Source organism: Microtus pennsylvanicus, chromosome 6 (genome assembly GCF_037038515.1).
Source record: "Microtus pennsylvanicus isolate mMicPen1 chromosome 6, mMicPen1.hap1, whole genome shotgun sequence".
Classification (NCBI taxonomy): domain Eukaryota; kingdom Metazoa; phylum Chordata; class Mammalia; order Rodentia; family Cricetidae; genus Microtus; species Microtus pennsylvanicus.
In genome coordinates this window covers 9,434,998-9,454,468 of record NC_134584.1, presented here as the reverse complement: position 1 = coordinate 9,454,468, position 19,471 = coordinate 9,434,998, and the positions used below count along the sequence as shown (strand labels likewise).

The window sequence follows — 19,471 nt, the reverse complement described above, 5'->3', positions numbered from 1 at the left end:
ATTTGTAGGGTTTCTCTCTTATATGAATGCTCTTGTGTTCTGAAAAAAAAATGGAAAGTGCCACATACTTCTCAGTTTTAGGGTTTCTTTCCAGTATGACTGCTCATGTGAATATGGAGTCCTGATGAACAACTGAAGGGCTTGCCACATATTTAACACATGTATGACTTCTCTTGTCTCTAGAGAGTGCTGATGGAGGACTGAAATCCAGCCACATACTTCACACAATTAGGGTTTCTCTCCTGTATGAAGGCACATATACTTAGAAAGTCGTGATGGAATCATAAAGGCCTGGCCACATATTTCTCATTTGTAGGGTTATTCTTTCGTATGAATCGTATTGTGTACAGGAAGTTGTGATGGAACATAGAAAGTTTTTCCACACACTTGACACTTGCAGGATCTCTCTCCTGTATGAATCCTCTAGTGTACAGAAACTGGTGATGGAACATAGAAGCCCTTCCCACAAACATGGCACTTGTAGGCTTTCTCTCATGTATGAATTTTCTTGTGTGCAGATAATACTGATGTACTTTTGAAGGATTTGCCACATACTTCACATTTGTAGGGTTTTTCTCCTGTATGAATCCTCTTGTGGACAGAAAGGGCTGATGAACTGCTGTAGGCTTTGTCACATACAGTACACTGGTAGGGTTTCTCTCCTGTATGAATCCTCTTGTGTTCAGAAAGTTGTGATGGAAAACAGAAGGCCTTCCCGCATACTTCACATTTGTGGGGCTTCTGTCCTGTATGAACCCTTTTGTGTTTTGAAAGTAATAATGGAGATTGGAAGGCCTTGCAACACACTTCACACACGTAAGGTTTCTCTTCTGCATGGATTCCCTTGTGTACAGAAAGTTGATGTGAAACATAGAAAGCCTTGCCACATACTTCACACACATAGGGTTTCTCTCCTGTATGAATCCTCTTGTGTAGAGAAAGTTGTGATGGAATATAGAAGGCCTTTCCACACACTTCACACTTGTATCCTTTCTCTCCTGTATGAATTTTCCTGTGTACAAAAAATGCGGATGGACTTCTGTATGCTTTGCCACATACTTCACAACTGTAGGGTTTCTCTTCTGCATGGATTTTCTTGTGTACAGAAACTGCTCTTGAAGTTCTGAAAGCTTTGCCACATATGTCACAATTGATGGGTTTCTCTCCTGTGTGAATTCTCATGTGTTCACAAAGTAACGATGGAATACGGAAGGCCTTGCCACATTCTTCACACTTATATGGCTTCATTCTTAAATTAAATTTTTGGTATCTAATAGGTTGTGAGTTCTGAGGAAGGGTTATGCCAAATTCTTTACCTGCATAGAGGTTGTTTCCTGGTGAGTAAAGGTTGGGAAATGAATGACTGAACAAAATTATTTAAATTTATATTCAGTTTTAAGAAGAAACATTGACTCATACCTGCATTTTCATTTTGAATAATGTTACATTCAAATTTCTATAGCAGTATTTTATTTAGCCAAATTAAAAGCATCATGAGAGGAAGAAATTATATAACTTGCAATAACAATAAAAAGCATGAAAACATGCAAACAAATGAATATTAATCAATGTGAAACATGTAAGGAAGGCATAACATCAACAATTGAGAAAACAAGAGTATGATGCTATTTTAAATGAGCCATTAAATACATATATAAATTTTATGTCTAGATGAATACAAAGTATAAAAGTAGTCCAAATTGAAAAACACATTAATAGTTTATATATATCCTAGATGCAGATATTTAGTTTTGGAAGGTACTAAACTTCAGCTGCGTAACAAGAAACCTGTCAATAATAGTATTAAATGACATATTTCCAGGATCAAAGACAGAAATATGTATGCCCATTTTATGAATAAAATCCACTGAACAAATTATGAAAAACAAATCATGTTCACCTAGAAATTATAAAACTTGGTCAGTTACTGTAAACAGAAGCTGACCTGATGGGAGAAGGACAGAGCATGCCAGAATCAATGCATCATAAACATCCTCTTCTCACAGCAGAACACAAACGAAATCCTTAAAACTGTATGTCCATCAGAACCTTGTGAGTCAGTGATGCTGATAAAGCCTGGCTTTCTGCTGGATCTCTGGCCTCTCACCCTGGCCTCTGTCCCCTCATTCCTACACACCTGTTTCCATGGCAGCTGCTGCTTGTCTCTTCATATCTGAAGGTTCTCGTCCTTCCTCCAGAAATGTGACCAGGTATGGCTTAGAGGAGGCAAGTCCTGTTCATGGGAAAAGAGAACATCCTTATTAGTGTGTTCTCCTGGGGATCACAAGTCCTCTGTACAACTGTATATAGAATAAAAGGATACAAACAAGACTTGTAGAGCATTAGTTCTTTGTGAGTTTCCTGATGAGTAATCAGAATGCTTAGGAGAAATTTAGGATTTGCAGGTCCTGAGCTTTCGATCCATCAGTTACAAGGAAAAATATTTAAATTGCAGAGTGTGGTATTCTTTGTAACATGTGTGCTTCCCACTCATTCCCTTACTTTATGACATTACCACAAATATCCCTCTAAAAAGGATGGGAAGGTGTTATGAACACGAGAAGAAATAAAATCATTCTAAGGTACAGGAACACTAATTGTCCCTAAAATTAGTGCCATAAGTTTCATTGTGGGACGCACAAGCTCCCTTGAGATACTGTAGAAAGTAATCAAGTTTGATGATGACAATTAAGAGTTCACCGTGGAAGGTTCCCTCACCCATGTCATAGAATATTACTTTAAGGTGTGCTTCTTTTCTTCATGCTCCGGGAGATTTGCTTAATGATTCAAAAATGAGTTACATTTATCTGATTAAATAAAATTCCCCTGACGTCAGGAGGCTGAGGCAGCTACCATCTGATTGGAAGTGGTAGGAGGAGGCCAAGGGGAGGGGTGTTTGTAAGTAGGGGTTAGGAGACGGGCATTTTAGTAGAAACGAGACAGGAGAGAAGGTGAGCTACTTGCTATTCAGCCTCTCTGAAGAGAAAATTTTTGCTTTAACCTTTGAATCTTGAGTTCTTTAGAAGGGTAGAAATTTATATGCGTTCCCTTCATGGCATTGAAAGAGGCAGTGTATGAGGGAACAGAATTCCCTCAGGTTGAGGCTTTTGTGGAATAATCACTGCTGGTGGTACTGGAGCTGCAGGTCCAGATTAGAAGAGTCATGTCTTAAAAGGCAGCAACAAATTTTAAAAAAGACAACCCACCCAGGAACACAAGGTTGCTGAAATTCTCCAACATCACATCCTTGTACAAAGTCCACTGATCAGGGTCCAGCAATTCCCACTCCTCTGCAGAGAAATCAATGGCCACGTCCCTGAATGACAGCATTTCCTGATACAAAAAAAGGAATGACTATTAAATATTAAGCGATTTAAAACAGCAGTAAAAATATGAATTAAAACAGTTATATGCACTTCTGTATATAAATCTAAAGGTCACCCAGAGTGAGAAGAGAGCTAGACGCCCTTCGAACACACGTGAGCAATACCCTAAAATAAGTCTGAGGCAGTGCTGTGATGTTGCACAGAACTCATCGTTAAGGAAAGTGAATGGCAGAAGATCCTGGGAACTCCCATGATATTATACATTTAAGAACCATCCTCAGAGGGAGAGTCTACAAAAGAGTACTGCAGACGCTGGAGAGATGGCTCAGTAGCAGAAAGCTGCAAGTGAAAACACATGTCCCTAGCGATAAGAGTGGATTTCTCAAAGGAAAATTTGGAATGCAGAAGGGACTGGAGAAATGCATTCCAAGTCTTAAAAGACCATGAAAGCCAACATAAGCTACTGTGCATAACTAAACTATCTGCCATACCTGAAGGACAAAGATAATATAAAAAACATTTAACAAATTAAAGACAATGCAGGAAGTAATGTTTTTGGCTGTAGAGAAGGATATGATTAGTAAGGAGTCTATGGGAAGAAATAAGAGGTCAAATTTGTGACTAAAACACAAAGGGTCACTTTGAACACAAACAGTACCACCAAAACTTAGTAACAATGACAACACTCATTTATCAGAACAAAAGACTCTTGAGTCTTCTCTACATAGCCTCGAACAGATTCACAGCCATCACCAGGAAATGAATGTCAGTACCCAAACTCCCTTCAGAGTTCTCCCAGACATGGAACGAGCAGTAGATTAGCGTTCCATATTAACAAAGGTAATGTCATATGGCAGAGGACAAATAAGGAATATGGCTTAATTTAAAATGTAAGAGTTAGTTAGTAATAGGCCTTACCTATTGGAAGAGAATATTAAATCATATTCACGGTGATTTGTTATTTGAGAACTGCCTGGGGGTGAGACACATCCGCCTACACCCCTCCTTTCAGAGATATCCAAGCCTCCTCCTGTCAATCATGAGATCCATTTATCTCATCACACCAAGTCCTCTCTTACATCTGAAAAGGAGTCGAAATTTCCGACATCACAGTCTCAAAAGGAATTGGATGCAGTATTACTCTCAGTATGTTTCACTCTGCAATGTGAAGTTCGTAATTATCTGGATTCAGCAAAGATAGGTTCATACTGACTACAAAATTATCCTGTGGGTGTAAGGGAGTGGAATGTGACGATTCTGATCACAAGAGCGTATATAACATTTCTATTCCACCAGAGGCTTCCCTAAATATCAAAATTCATTCCAAGGGAAAAGGAACTAACATCCCCTACAGCAACTGTCTCACAGTACTCTGTCCCTGGAAACTAGGAACTTTAGGAACAGAGAGGTGAGCTTCCTAAAGTATAGGTTTCTATAAAGTATACGTGGAGCCAGGTGTGGTGGGACATGCCTTTAATCCCAGCACTCTCAAACAAACAAAAACAAGAGAGAAAGTGAAATAGAAGAAAAAAATAAAAACATTATATAGGTGAGACTATGTGTCCGTCCTTTCTGGAAGTCCTGAGAAATATGACTATTGCCATGTGACCCAGAGTCAGCTAAAGGGGAGCATGCTTCTCCAGCCAAGCAGGAAAGTGAGTTTCCTTCAGCTCCTGAACCACCAGAAGCACGGGAGGGCTCGGAAAGCAGGGGCGTCCTAGGAGACTGGACACTCACAGCACATGGCTTTGGCGTGGCGCCCTCTACCCTGTCAAACCTGCACCCGGGTGCTGTGGCCCAGTCTAGGTCCGCACAGCACCTCCAGGTAGCTTCTCCCGCATCCCTGCTAAGCAGCCCAATCAGCTCCCTCCACGCCGGACCCGCCACCTTGCACAGTCCCTCAGATCTGCAGGACGGCGCTGAACCCTGCACCAACCTCCATGTCAGAGATCCAAGTCCAGCGGTGAGCAGGACACTCACCTAACTTTGGGGAGAAGCTAAATTTGAAGACTGAACATGGAGGTTCTGGATCCACAGCCCTTTCCTGTGTCGTCATCGTGATCCAGAGTACATTTCCCATGAGTCAGCGCGAAAGACTTCTTGGAGCCCACTGAAGGTGTTTTGTACAATGACTGGGCTCCTGCCCAACTGCTTGCTGGTGAAGAAGGAAATGGGCTTGAGCAAGGGGGACAACAGGGCGTCAGGTTGTTACAGTCATGTGATCTGAGCACCCGGTGTTAGCCTGTGAGTATGGACAGGGTGGACTAGCTTCAGGTAAGGGCTATAACACTAGACTATAAGGAAGATGGTTTTGGTTTAATACCCAATAATACAAAGAAATAAGTAATCCCTTTTCTCATTTGCTGGCACTGACAGTTGGCATGTGAACATTGAATCCATGCAGTAATGAAGGGCATGTGTCAGGGCCACGGTGATGTTTAAAATCATGGAACAAAGTAAAAAACTACAAATCTCTGACATTTACTTGCAATGAACTTTCAAAATCCTTCTGAAGAACTTTCTGCACATCCCTTGTCCATGCTTTATCCCATTAATTTGTGACAAATATAAATTTTGTGTCACATCTACCACAGCAATCTAACCTACTTCTCCCTGTCTTTCCTGAGCACATTCTTTCCTCCTCTGCCCCTCCCGCAGGAGGAGGGGCAGGGCTCCTGGGATCACACTGAAGAGTGTACTGTACTACTCCAAGGTGCACTATAGAATTTCCCTCGGCAATAGGTTTAGAATTCCTTATCTATTATCCCCTCTCTCTTTTGATCCATCATTGGAATATACAATTTGAATATCAAAGGTATCTGCCTTTAGCTTACTTCGTTTTTGAAGCAGAACCGTGATCTGCTTATTACTTGAGTCCACAGTGGTCTTCAGATAACTTAGGTGGATACCTTCATTTTCCTGAAAACACAAAAACAAACCCTTTCCCATCTTAATTTTAGAGAAGTTCCATTTTGGCAAGTTATATCTAATCAATGAACAGCTTTTTGTTAGTTTCATACATTTGTTTAGATTAAATGACCATGTTATTTGATGAACTATCCTCTCTTCTAATTAAGAGGTATCTATTGTTCAATTGTGATGGTACCATAGCTTTTCTTCTCTTTGGAAAAAGAAAAGAAAAAGCTCTTCCCAAATGTAACACATGTCCTGGTGTCCATTCTGAAGTCAACACATCCTTAAAGTATACCAGCTAATTTAATTCCATGGTTTTTCATGTTATCCTATGTTTCTCCACATTGTTTTTTTGTCATTAGCACTTAGAAAATTCAAAGTTAATAAAGCATCATGCAATCTTGTTCTAATGGGGCAAGCAGGCCTGCTTTTCGTCCTGCCCGGCTCCTGCACGGCTAGCTTTACACCCGAAAAAACAACACACAAATTGTATTCATTTAAATACTGCCTGGCCCATTAGTTTCAGCCTCTTAATGTATAATGCTCACATCTTAATTAACCCATTTCTATTAATGTGTGTAGCACCATGAGGTGGTGGCTTACCGGGAAAGATTCAGCATGTCTGACCTGTTGGTTGGATCCATGGCGTCTGACCTCACTTCCCTTCTTCCCAGCATTCTGTTCTGTCCACTCCACCTATCTAAATCCTGCCCTATCAAAAAGCCAAGGCAGTTTCTTTATTAACCAATGAAAGTTACAAATAGACAGATGACCTTCATCCATCACAATCTAATTATGGGGGCCTTTGTTTAATGTCTCTTTCTCTTTATTTAACATATCATTCAATAAAAATAATAATTAGAATCTCCTCTTTGTATTTTTTCAGGAGCAATTTTTAATCCCAAAAAAGGCAAAATTTTCTTTACCTTTTGAAACATTGCAAAGTATATAGATTTTGATCAGCTAATAAAATGTTATCCATATAAAGTTAAACTATAGAATCAGGAACTGCTTATGCATCATTTCTAATGGCTGACTTATAAAATATTTGAACAGGGTGGGTCTATTTAATATTTCCTGTGGGAGACTATTTCATTTGTATCTCTTAACAGGGTACAGATTATTACAAGTAGGCATCATGAAGGCAAATTTTTCTCTGTGTTTTTCTTGTAAAGGTACAGTAGAAAAAAACTCCTTCACATCAAAAACTCTAAGTAGGTAAAAACCCTTCTTTTCCTGTGGATTCTACTCTGTGGTTTGGTGTTTTCCCCTGATGCTACATGTTGCATTTGAGATTTTTTTTTCTTTGAATTATTCATCTGGCAGAGAAACAACAACAAACCAGAAGCAATCAAAACTCCCTGATGGTAACCCTGCAACAGCAGAATGTGTTCTCCATATTCCAGCCCCACAAGATGTTTGGCTCTGTTGTGTTTCTGAATTTAGTGTTGCCCTCTAAAACCAAGGTCTCTCTCCTCTCCTCTCCTCTCCTCTCCTCTCCTCTCCTCTCCTCTCCTCTCCTCTCCTCTCCTCTCCTCTCCTCTCCTCTCCTACCCTCCCCTCCCCTCCCCTCCCCTCCCCTCCTCTCCCCTCTCCTCTCCTCCTCTCCCCTCTCCTCTTCTCCTCTCCTCTCCTCTCCTCCTCTCCTCTCCTCTCCTCCTCTCCTCTCCTCTCCTCCTCTCCTCTCCTCTCCTCTCCTCCCCTCCCCTCCTTCCCTCCCTCCCCCTTTCCCTCCCCCTCTCCTCTCTCTGTTTTTATACCACCACCTTCTGGAATACACACGCATTTCTTAAATTGCCCAGGACTGCTTTGAACTCAACCACCACTGTACTCATAAGAGGCAGACACCAGGTGGCCACCAGACCTCTACTCATATTTCCTTTCAAAGGCTTAGCAATGACTTTCCCATGTGAATTTCTTATGATTATCTCAAAGTAAAAAGTCAAAATGAATGTTTTACTCTGGAGTAAATTTCTAAAATAAGCAAACCTGTGTGTGAAATCACTGTAAAGTGACAAAAAAAAATAACTAGTAAATGTAATAAACATTGCTGAGAGGTCTCCATACACTGAGGATTTTAAGAGTAGCCTGACCACCAGCCAGTCTCCCTCCAGCTGCAGCAGGTGGTGGCGGCCATTCTTTCCCAAGATCAATGAAACCAGCCCCTACCGGAGCTCTATTACGGGGACTTATGGGAAATGTAGTTTCAATCATTGTGATGTCACACTCATGGATAGCAAAGTCGCCTTTTGATTTCCTGCGCGCATTCCACCCTCTGCGCTTCCCTCTCCAATTTGGACTCAAGGGTTTTACTACCCTGCTGGGGTTGCATCTCTGAACGCAGGTTGGTTCGGGGTGCAGGGCAGCCCAGCAGGTCTGAGCGGTAGTGCAGGGGGAGCCGGTAGGTCCATCGTGAAAGGAGTGGGCGCGGGGCCATGGGAAGAAGGAAGAAGCTCACTTTGGATTTGCTGTTCCTACCTAGGCTGCGCCATCCAGGCAGGATGTAGGTCCCCGCCTGAGAGTGGGCGCTGGGGTCGGTGCTGGGTTCCCTGCTGCTCCAGTCCTCCCGGGATCTCTCTCCCGGACAAGGGCGGGTCGGCTGCCGGCCCCCGAGGCTGTGCCGGGAGCTCACTTTCCAGCTCGCCCTGGGAAGCCTGCTGCTACCAGCTGACTCTGAATGGCTGTAGTCAGGATTTTCAGCGGTCCAGAGAAGAGGAGTTTCTGATCCTTACTGCGCTGTATATTTGGTTATAATGAGAGACCTAGGAAGGACGTGCGGACCCTTATTTGACAAAGCCAAGTGTCAGATACGACACGACAATTATTTTACCGGAGCTCCCAAACCTTTGTGCTGTGTTCAGTACATAGACGTAGTTTCAGATATCAAGCCGACGTCTCTTTATTACTAGTTGTGCACTAGAAGCTTGGAATAAAATGCCTTTATACTGTAGAAAATGATTCCTTTCTTAGAGGGTAGATGTTTGTGCGCCCCCTTTAATCTCCTCCCTTGCCAGAGTCTGATCACTTATAAGTCTTTAATATTTAGGGCAATTTAAATTTGAAGCTCAGGCATTCTCTCCTATTAGATAAACAGGATACATAGAAATTATGAGAAAAATAGAAAATTCTGAAGCAGAAAATATTTTTTAAAGTGAACATTAAAGTATATATGTCCAGCTGATATTGTAAATGATAAAAAATGAGAACAATCTCAATGCATAAGTGTTCCGTGGAGGAAAAACTAGCCGGCAGGCGTTGGTGTTTACTGCATCCTGAAGATTGTCTGATGGAACAGATTCTCAGGCTGTACCAAAAATAACTAGAGTTGAAAATCTGAAGAAATTTTAACTTCCAAACTTGTAATTTCTGTTCAACCTCTTTGGCCTCTAAGGAAATTTTGAGAACATGCCATTATCTTTGCATTTCTTAAGCATCATATTGCCCAGAAAAAATACTTTTAAATTTTTTATAAATTCCTTTTTAGTTTTTTCATTTCTATCTCAAATCTGATTACTTTGTTATTTTAAATTTTTGTGCCAGGAAAGAACATCAGTATTAGCAAGACTGTGGCAGTGCACACCTTTAATCATAGCACTTGAGAGGCAGAGGTAAGTAGATCTCTCACTTCATGGCTAGTCTGGTCTACAAGAGCTAGTTCCAGGACATGCTCCAAAGCTACGGAGAAACCCTGTCTCAAAAAATCCAAAATAGCCGGGCGATGGTGGCGCACGCCTTTAATCCCAGCACTCGGGAGGCAGAGGCAGGCGGATCTCTGTGAGTTCGAGACCAGCCTGGTCTACAGAGCTAGTTCCAGGACAGGCTCCAAAGCAACAGAGAAACCCTGTCTCGAAAAACCAAAAAAAAAAAAAAAAAATCCAAAATAAATAGGCATAAAAAATAAATAAAAAGGAATGGATTTTATTCATTTATTTTGTTAATGTTACTGTTAAGTGGATCAATCTACAGTTTTCTTTCAACATCAGAGATCTGAGAAGAAGTTAGAGCAGGAAGTATAATCCAGATGGGCTCTGTGTCAATAAATGTTTTAAATGTCATATTCAATGGATCTCTAAGGATTTTGAGGATCATCTATTAAGTGTGCCTGAATTTACACAAACTTTCTTTGTATTTACTTCTCTATTTGACAACATGTATGGAAGAACTAAAACTTGTTCTCATAAATGAATTACATTTTTGCTAAGTTTAACTACATAGTTCTGAGCACATGGAAGAATTGAATCATCTCTAAGGTGACTGACCATTAACTTGTGTGTTTTAACTATCACAATTTATAATAAGTTAGTAGCTTCTATAAGATGAGATTTTACAGTTTTATCCCTGTTAAGCTTGAGCCTTAAAATTTTGAATTCAAGATCCCTTAGCATTGAACTAAAACTTTAAAATGTAATTCTAGTATGTAAAGACAAAAATGCTAGTCATATTTCTTTAATTTGGTTTCTGCTAGCCTAAGTAGACCTTGGGAATGTAGGCCTCACTCATAAAATATATCTTTTTTTTTTTTTACTTTAAAATTTTAGAAGTCTAGTGTTAACAAAGAAATAAGTGGTTAAACTTATACTTACCAAAGACATAAATTGTTAGACGTACATCTCTCAGTCAGCTTTTTGTCAGCTTGAATAATCATTATAATCTTAGGAATTTAATGGTATATAAAATCCATTCTAATCTAAAATACATTAGAGACCTGCTGTTGACAGTTTGGTCTATAAAAAAATACAATAAAACCTAAAGGGGACAGTTGTACTAGGAAGTTTTATAGGTGCTGCATAGTTGGTTTTATACATCATGGTCAACTCAATCCAAATGATGGTGAATTCATATGGTGTGTGTTCTTCAGTTTTTCTAAAGATGACTTCTGGGAGGCTGGAGAGATGGCTCAGTGGTTAAGAGCATTGCCTGCTCTTCCAAAGGTTCTGATTCAATTCCCAGCAAGCACATGGTGGCTCACAACCATCTGTAAATGAGGACTGGTGCCCTCTTCTGGCCTGCAGATACACAGACAGAATATTGTATACATAATAAATAAATATTTTTTAAAAAAGATGACTTCTGAACACATGGTTGTCTTCATCCTGATGAGGTCATCAGTCCAGATGGAAGCAAACCATGTTGCTACTATTTAAAAACTTTTTTTTGCAGTGTTTTGTTATAGTCCTATATTCCTGAACAAGAGTTGAATCATATGTGTAGTATACTGTAGTAAATGAAAATTTCTTATTTTGTTTCCTTTGTCTCCCATTCCCATTGTTTACACAAATCATTGACAAGAATTTTTCTCTCCTCCTCCATGGGGTCTCGTTATTTTAGTTCCTATGATAATAAAGTAGAAGAGGTATAGCTCTGAATATTTCATTTTTTGAATCTGAACAAGTATTTCACTAAGTGTATTAAACACTGTCACAAGATACTGAGAAGAACCTGTATTTATCCCACTCTTTCATTAAAGGTCATGAACCATTTAAATGAGTTCTTTTGTCACTTTGCCTGAATTTCATGCTCAGGAAGCCAAACCTCAACCCAGACTTGCTGGATCTGATCTGCACCCTCATTGTACATACCGTTTGTGGTTGTTCCTATGGGCTGAGCAGTACCCTCTCCATCTCCATGGCTCTGTAATGTTGGCAATCTATGTTATGTTTGCTGTATCATGATACTAGCACATGACACAATGCTTATTTTATCTCAAGATTTTATTATTTATTTATTGATGTTGTGCATGGTTGTAATGCTAGTGTCCTTGTTTAAGGCGTTGTCTGATCCTATGGAACTAGAGTTACAGACAGTTGTGAGCAGCCATGAGAATCCTGCCTGCTGAGAATCCATCCCAGGTCTTTGGAAGAGCAGTCAGTGCTTTTTACTACTAAACCATCTCTCCAGTCTGAACAGTACTCTTCTGGAGATACACTCACTCTTGATTTTATGGGTCTCATGACTAAAATATCCCTTGGAGTTTCTAGAATCTCCTGTCATTGAGTGTTCTTAATGATGAATTTTGTCAACATCACAACACTGCATCAGACTTGTTTACGGATATTTTTTACCTATGTCAGAAGGGCTTCCATCTCTCTTCTCACTATTGGTGACCTTTAGATTTATATCCAGAATACAGATGCCTCTTGTAATTTGTGTTTTTCTTCCTGTTTTAATTAATATAATACATAGTATTTATTCATTTTCTTTATTTCAGGAAATGCTGTCATTCAGGGATGTGGCCATTGATTTCTCTGCAGAGGAGTGGGAATTGCTGGACCCTGATCAGTGGACTTTGTACAGGGATGTGATGTTGGAGAATTTCAGCAACCTTGTGTTCCTGGGTGGGTTGTCCTATTTTTAAATCGTTGTTGCCTTTTAAGCCCTGACTCTCCTAATCAGGAACTACAATTCCCAGCATATATCAGCAGTGGTTGTGCCACAGGAGCTGCAGCCTGAGGGAATTCTGTTCCCTCATGCACAGCCTCTTTCAAAGCTATGAAGGGAACTTGTATAAATCTCTGTCCTTCTAAGGAACTCAAGATTCAGAAGCTGAGGTGCACTTCCTCTCCGCAGAGGGAAAATATAACAAATAGCTCACCTCCTCTCCTTGCTGTGTCTATGAGAAAGCTCTCATTATTCTCCACACCCAGACTTAAAAGCCCTTCTCCACCTGGCTCCTTCCAACCTCTTTTAGTCAGCTCGTTGCTGGCTCAGCTTCCTGAGCACAGGTGAATTTTATTTACTCAAACAAATATAACATATCTTTCCATCATTAATCACATGTTCCAGAGGATGAACAAAATCAACACACATTGAAGTAATATTCTACCACATGGGTGAGGGACTCTTCCACGGTGAACTCTTAATTAACTGTCAGCATCAAACTGGATTTCTTTCTATAGTATCTCAAGGGTGCTTGTGCTTCAAACAATGAAATTTATGGGGCAAATTTTAGGGAACTTAAGGAGAGTATTCATATGCCTTACAATGATTTTATTTCTTCTCGTGTTCTTAACACCTTCTCTTTGTTTTTAGACGTACCCTTTATATTGGGGGTAATGTTATAAAGTAAGGGGCATGAGTGGGAAGCATCCATGTTAAAAAAAATACCACACGCTTTGATTTTAATATTTTTTGTTGTAACTGGGGAGCATGAACCTCAGTACCTGCACATCTTCATTTCCTCCTATGCATTCTGATGGCCCCATCAGGAAATTCATAAAGACCTAATCTACTGTAATCATTGATTATATCCATTCTTTCCTTATATATACAGTCCTAGACAGGACATATGATTCCTAGGAGAATACACTAATAATAATGTTTTCTTTTCCCATGAACAGGCCTTGCCTCCTCTAAGCCATACCTGGTCACATTTCTGGAGCAAAGACAAGAACTTTCAGACATGAAGAGATTAGCAGCAGCTGCCATGGAAACAGGTGTGTAGGAATGAGGGGACAGAGGCCAGGGTGAGAGATTTGCAGAAAAGGAGGCTTTATCAGCAACATTAACTCACAATGTTCTGATGGACATACGGTGTAAAGGATCCCCTTTCGTAGTTTACTGTGAGAAGAGGATGTTCCTGGAGCTCTGATTCTGTTATGCTTTGTCCTTCTACCATTAGATCACCCTCTGTCTACAGTAACTGACTAAGTTCTGTAATTTCTACATAAACACTATGTATTTTTTATAATTTGGTCAGTAGATCCTCATACATGAGATGTGCAGAAATCCTCCTGTCTTCAGTCCTTTAAATATATTATTTAATATTGAAATACACAATTTTCTACTTATTCAGCCAAATTTTCATACATTTGAAAACTAAGCATTTAGGATGTCTATGAACTATTAAATTATGTGTCTTCCAACTTGGACTACATTTATACTTTGTGTTCATCTGGACATAAAATTTCTATATGTGTTTAAGTGTCTCATTTAAATTAGCATCATAGTTTGTTTTCTTAATGGTGGATGCTATGCCTTCCCTACATGTTTGACGTTGTTTATACTCATTTGTTTCTGTGGTCTATGTTGTCCTGTCTTTGTCTTTCACTTCTGGTTATGTAATTTCAACCTATAATGGTGGTTTTAATTAGGATGCACTGAATACATCTTTAGAATATTGAATGTAACGGTATTAATATTGAAAAATACAGGTCTGAGCCAATGTTTCTGTTTTTAAAAATAAACATAAGTATAGAGAATTTTGCTCAGGTTTCATTCATTTCTCAACTTTTATTCACCAGGAAACAAACAGTCTACTGGCAAAGAATGTGACAAAGCCCCTCCTTGGATCTCACAACCTATTAGCCACCAGAAAATTAATCTAAGAAAGAAGCCATATAAGTGTGAAGAATGTGGCAAGGCCTTTCATGCTCCATCATTACTTTCAAAACACAAAATTGTTCATACAGGAGAGAAACCCTACAAGTGTGAAGTATGCGGGAATACCTTCTATTTTCCATTACGACTTTATCTACACATGAGAATTCATAGAACAGAAAAACCCTTCAATTGTGAAGCATGTGACAAGGCCTTCAATTATCCATCACAACTGTCTCTACACAGTAAGATTCATACAGGAGAGAAGCCCTACCAGTGTGAGGTATGTGGCAAGGCCTTCCATTTTCCATCAAAACTTTCTCTACACAGTAAAATCCATACAAGAGTGAAACCCTACCAGTGTGAGGTATGTGGAAAGGCCTTCAGTCTTCAATCACGGTTTTCCAAACACAAAAGGATTCATGCAGGAGAGAAACCCTATGGGTGTGAAGTGTGTGGCAAGGGCTTCAGTCGTCAGTCACGACTTTCTGAACACAAAAGGATTCATACAGGAGAGAAACCTTACGTGTGTGAAGCGTGTGGCAGTGCCTTCCATGCTCTATCATTACTTTCTAAACACAGAATGGTTCATACAGGAGAGAAGCCCTACCAGTGTGATGTATGTGACAAAGCCTTCATAAACCCCTCATCACTCTCTGTACACAAGAGGGTTCATACTAGCCAGAGACTCTACCTGTGTGAAGTATGTGGCAAGGCCTTCCATGTTCAATCACAACTTTCTGAACACAGGAGAATTCATACAGGTGAGAATCCCTACAAGTGTGAAGTGTGTGGAAAGGCCTTCAATCGTTCATCACGACTTTCTCTACACAAGAAGATTCATTCAGGAGAGAAACCTTATAAATGTGAACTATGTGGCAAAGGCTACAATACTCCATCAGGAATCTCTCTGCACAAGAAGACTCATACCGGACAGAAACCCTGCAAGTGTGAAGTGTGTGCCAAGGCCTTCTATTTCCCATCACAACTTTCAGCACACATGAGATTTCATACTGGTGAGAATCCCCACAAGTGTGAAGTGTGTGGAAAGGCCTTCGATCGCCCATCACGACTTTCTCTACACAAGAAGATTCATTCAGGAGAAAAACCCTTCAAGTGTAAAGTATGTGGCAAATCCTACAGTAGTCGATCAGGACTTTATTCGCACAAGAGTATTCATTCAGGAGAGATACCCTTCAAGTGTGAACTATGTGGCAAATCCTACAGGAGTCCATCCGGACTTTATTCACACAAGAGGACTCATACAGGAGAGAAACCTTAGAAATTAGAAGTATGTGTCAAGATCCTGTACTGCACCTTTACTTAAAGTACATGAGAGAATTTATACAGGCAAGAAACCACACAAAGTTGTGGCAAGGCTTCTATGTTCCATCATGACTTTCTGTATACAAGAGCATTCACACAGGAAAGAAACGCTACAACTGAGAAGTATGTGGCAAAGCCTTCCATTTATCATCATTACTTTCAAAATGCAAGAGCTCTTACATATTTGAGAGAAACCCTATAAGTGTTAAATATGTGGCAATGTCTTTAAAACTTCATGGATTCTTTCTCATTTTTAATAATCCATTCTGGAAAAAAAACCCTACTGTGAAAAATGTGAAAAGGCCTTGTGTAAAAAGTCATATTTAACTCAGCACAAATTATCTCACACTTGGGAGAAAACCACAAGTGCAAGGAATGTGGCAAAGACTTTAGAACTTAAACACATGTTCTCAACACCAGGCTTTTCATACTGGAGAGGAACATTAAGAGTGTGGAGAATGGAAAGGTCCTCCTCGAGCCTTCTGGTCTTAAACAACATCAAAGAATTGATTTGTGAGAGAAACCCTTTGAAGAATGAGCAAAGAATGTTTGTAGTTTCTAAGACTTGAATCACCTGATCATTCATACTGGAGAGAAATGTCATTATTGTCATCAATTTTGAAAACATTTTTTATGAGCTTTCTAGTGTTTCTCAAGACAGAGTATTTCAAACTTCAGTGAAATAATACAAGTGCCAAAATGTTCATAAAATGTTTTCTTATTTCTTAAAACTCTATAAGATATCATAATATATTCTAGATAAAAATCCTTCAATTAGGTGGGATATCCTAATGCTAAGTGGAAAATCCGGGAAACAGAGATAGAAAGAGAAAGTAGGTAGAGTCAAGGTGAAGCCATGTGACTGCCAAAAGAGAATGATGCCAGAATATTGCCAGTTAATCACAGCCTCGTGGTGATACACAGATTAATAGAAATGAGCTAATTTAAGATGTAAGAGCTATCTAGGAATATGAGCTGTTGGCCAAACATGCTGTAATTAGTTTCTCTGTGATTTTTCCTGTCTGCGTTTCCGGGAAGTGAAAGAACAGTCTCTGTTTTCATACCTAATTCAGGATGAAATAACTCACACTGGAGAAAAGCCTTACAAATATCTAGAATGGCAAACCTCTCAACTGTACCTGAAACTTTAAGGAATATCAGAGAACTCATTCTGGAGAGAAACCCTACACGTGTAAAGAATGTGGCAAAGACTTTAGAGCTTACACGTGACATTCTCAACAGCAGACTATTCATATTGGAGAGGAAGAGTATGACTGGAGAATGGCAAGGTCATTCACCAGCTTTCTGGATTTAAACAACATCTAACAATTCTTGTCAGAGAAGCCCCATGAATTGTATGCTGTGGCATTTTCATACTTGTAAAGAAATTCTGAAACACCTGATAATTCATACTGGAGAGAAATGGCACTAATGTTGTAAATTTTAAAAACCCTTTCATAAGCTTTTAGCACTTCTCAAGACATGGTAGTTCAAACTTCAGTGAAATAATGCAAATTTCAAAATATTCATGAATTGTTTATGCTTCTTCAGACCCTAAAAGATATCAAAAATATTCTGGATCAAAACCATACCAATAGTGTGAATGTGATAATGCCTTTGGAATCATTTAGACCTTACCCAAGATGAAAGAATCCATAGTACAAGGAAGGAATATGCTTGTGAAAAATACAGTGACATATGTTACCATTCAACCAACATCTGACCTCCTTAGTATCTATTCTAGATGGACACAACACAGCAGTGAATGGTGAACCAGTGCCTCTAATGACTCCTCATACCTTCAACCAGTGATCCTCAACCTTCCTAAAGTTGACACTCTTTAATACAATTGTATCCCAACCTTAAAATTGTTTTCTTTTCTACACCTAACTGTTTGATAATGGGTAAATATCTTTGTATCTGATGGTTTTAGGTGACCCTTCTGAGAAGATGTTTTGACCCCCAAATGGGTAATTACCCACAGGCTAAGGACTGCTGTCATAAACAAAGAAAAGTGTTCATACTAAGTAACAACCATAGAATTTGAGGAATCGAGAAAAGACTTTTCTTTATCATTCACTCTAATATTTTCAGCCACATAAGACTGATATTTCTGGGTTCTAGTTGCCCTGCATGTGCATAAAAGCCCTCAGGCAGAAGTGCCTAATTCTCTCCGGGGATGTTAAAGGGCTCCTGCATGACCCATGTGTAGGTGGATCCACGTATGTCACAGGTAAGCCTTTGCACACATGCTTGAGCCCCGTCATCTGCATATGACAGCCACATCAACCCCCTGTGCACATGTGCTAGACAGCTTTTAAAAGATGGATGCGCCATCTTCCTCTCTCTCTCTCTCTCTCTCTCTCTCTCTCTCTCTCTCTCTCTGCACACTGACTTTCCCAGGCCTGTGTACGTCCCCTCTAATAAACTCCTAAGCGGATTTCTTGCGTGGCTCCAGGTAATTTCATTGGTACTGTAAAAAAAGCTATTACCCTAGGCAAAAACTAATTTAGGCCTTTGCTGTTCCTTCTACAAAAAAGAGGTTTTATCATTCCTAGGACTAGCTAGCCATTATCCAGGCCCGAGCTCTTTATCTTCCAGATTTAACTCATCCTTTTTCCCTCTATGTAACAGAGAAGGAGAGATATGTCCTTGGGGTCCTAGGACATCAGCTGGGACCTCCCTTTACACCTGTAGCGTACCTGTCAAAGAAGCTGGACCTCACTACTCAAGGCTGGCACCCTGCATACGTGCGTTAGTGGCTGCTGAGCTTCTGATTTGTAAGTCAAAGAAACTAACCTTTGGGTCACACACCACAGTCTTCTCCCACCATAATCTTTCCCATCTGTTCACTTACAAAGGTTTACAAACCTTACTCCCTTCCTGAGTTCTTTCCTCAAGGTGGAGGCAAAGGCATGCCCTGCCCATGCCACTAATCAGCAGGCTGAATTAATAGCCCTTATCCCTATCTTCCAGTTAGCAAAGGGACAATCTTTAAATGTTTACACAGGCTCCAAATATGCCTTTCATATCCTCTGGTCAACACAGCTATCTGGAAGGAGTGTGGGCTTTTAATGACAAAAGGAGGATCCCTAACTAACTCAGGTTACATTATGGACTTGTTAAAAAGCCTCCCATCTCCCTAAAGCTCCATTATTTCCAGGGGAAATAGCCGGGCTGACCAAGGAGCTAGTGTAATGGTAAAAGTAAAATGCTGCAGATCTCTGAGTGGAAACAGTGGGCAGTGGGCCATGAGACCACACTTCAGGTCCCCAAAGTGGCAGCAGACAGCATGCAGCTTGTCCTGAGAGCCACCAGAGTAGCTGCAGCTGGCCACGAGTCCCAGGCAGGGAACCACATGTTGGGTAAAAGACCTCAATAGGGCAGCCATTCCCATAAGGAGAGATAAACAGATGGGCATGCCATAAGATCATGCCACAAGTCTCTCAAAACAGCTAGTCCCAGGTAGAGAGCCACGTGGTGGGCGAGAAAGAGAGACATAGATAGGCACGCCATGCAGAGTGATATTGTATATTTATTTAGTGGGTTATAGAGGGAAAGGCGGAGAAGAACAGAGAGAGAGAAGGGGA

The 19,471-nt window shown here is 40.2% G+C and overlaps 2 protein-coding genes across 2 annotated transcripts; one reads left to right on the top strand and one right to left on the bottom strand.

The window, feature by feature from the left end:
• Positions 1-470: 470 nt before the first annotated feature.
• LOC142851757 (uncharacterized) lies at positions 471-8,747 on the bottom strand. Its single transcript, XM_075975764.1, has 4 exons — positions 8,718-8,747; positions 3,207-3,333; positions 2,138-2,233; positions 471-1,334 (listed from the first exon to the last, which is right to left on the bottom strand). The coding sequence occupies exons 2-4, from the start codon at positions 3,328-3,330 to the stop codon at positions 493-495; spliced, it is 1,062 nt and encodes a 353-aa protein (XP_075831879.1). The 5' UTR covers positions 3,331-3,333; positions 8,718-8,747; the 3' UTR covers positions 471-492.
• LOC142851750 (uncharacterized) lies at positions 8,448-18,320 on the top strand. The gene is made up of 5 exons (XM_075975749.1): positions 8,448-8,583; positions 9,780-9,847; positions 12,448-12,574; positions 13,577-13,672; positions 14,480-18,320. Exons 3-5 carry the CDS (start codon positions 12,451-12,453, stop codon positions 15,835-15,837), a joined length of 1,578 nt encoding a protein of 525 aa, XP_075831864.1. The 5' UTR covers positions 8,448-8,583; positions 9,780-9,847; positions 12,448-12,450; the 3' UTR covers positions 15,838-18,320.
• Positions 18,321-19,471: the final 1,151 nt, after the last annotated feature.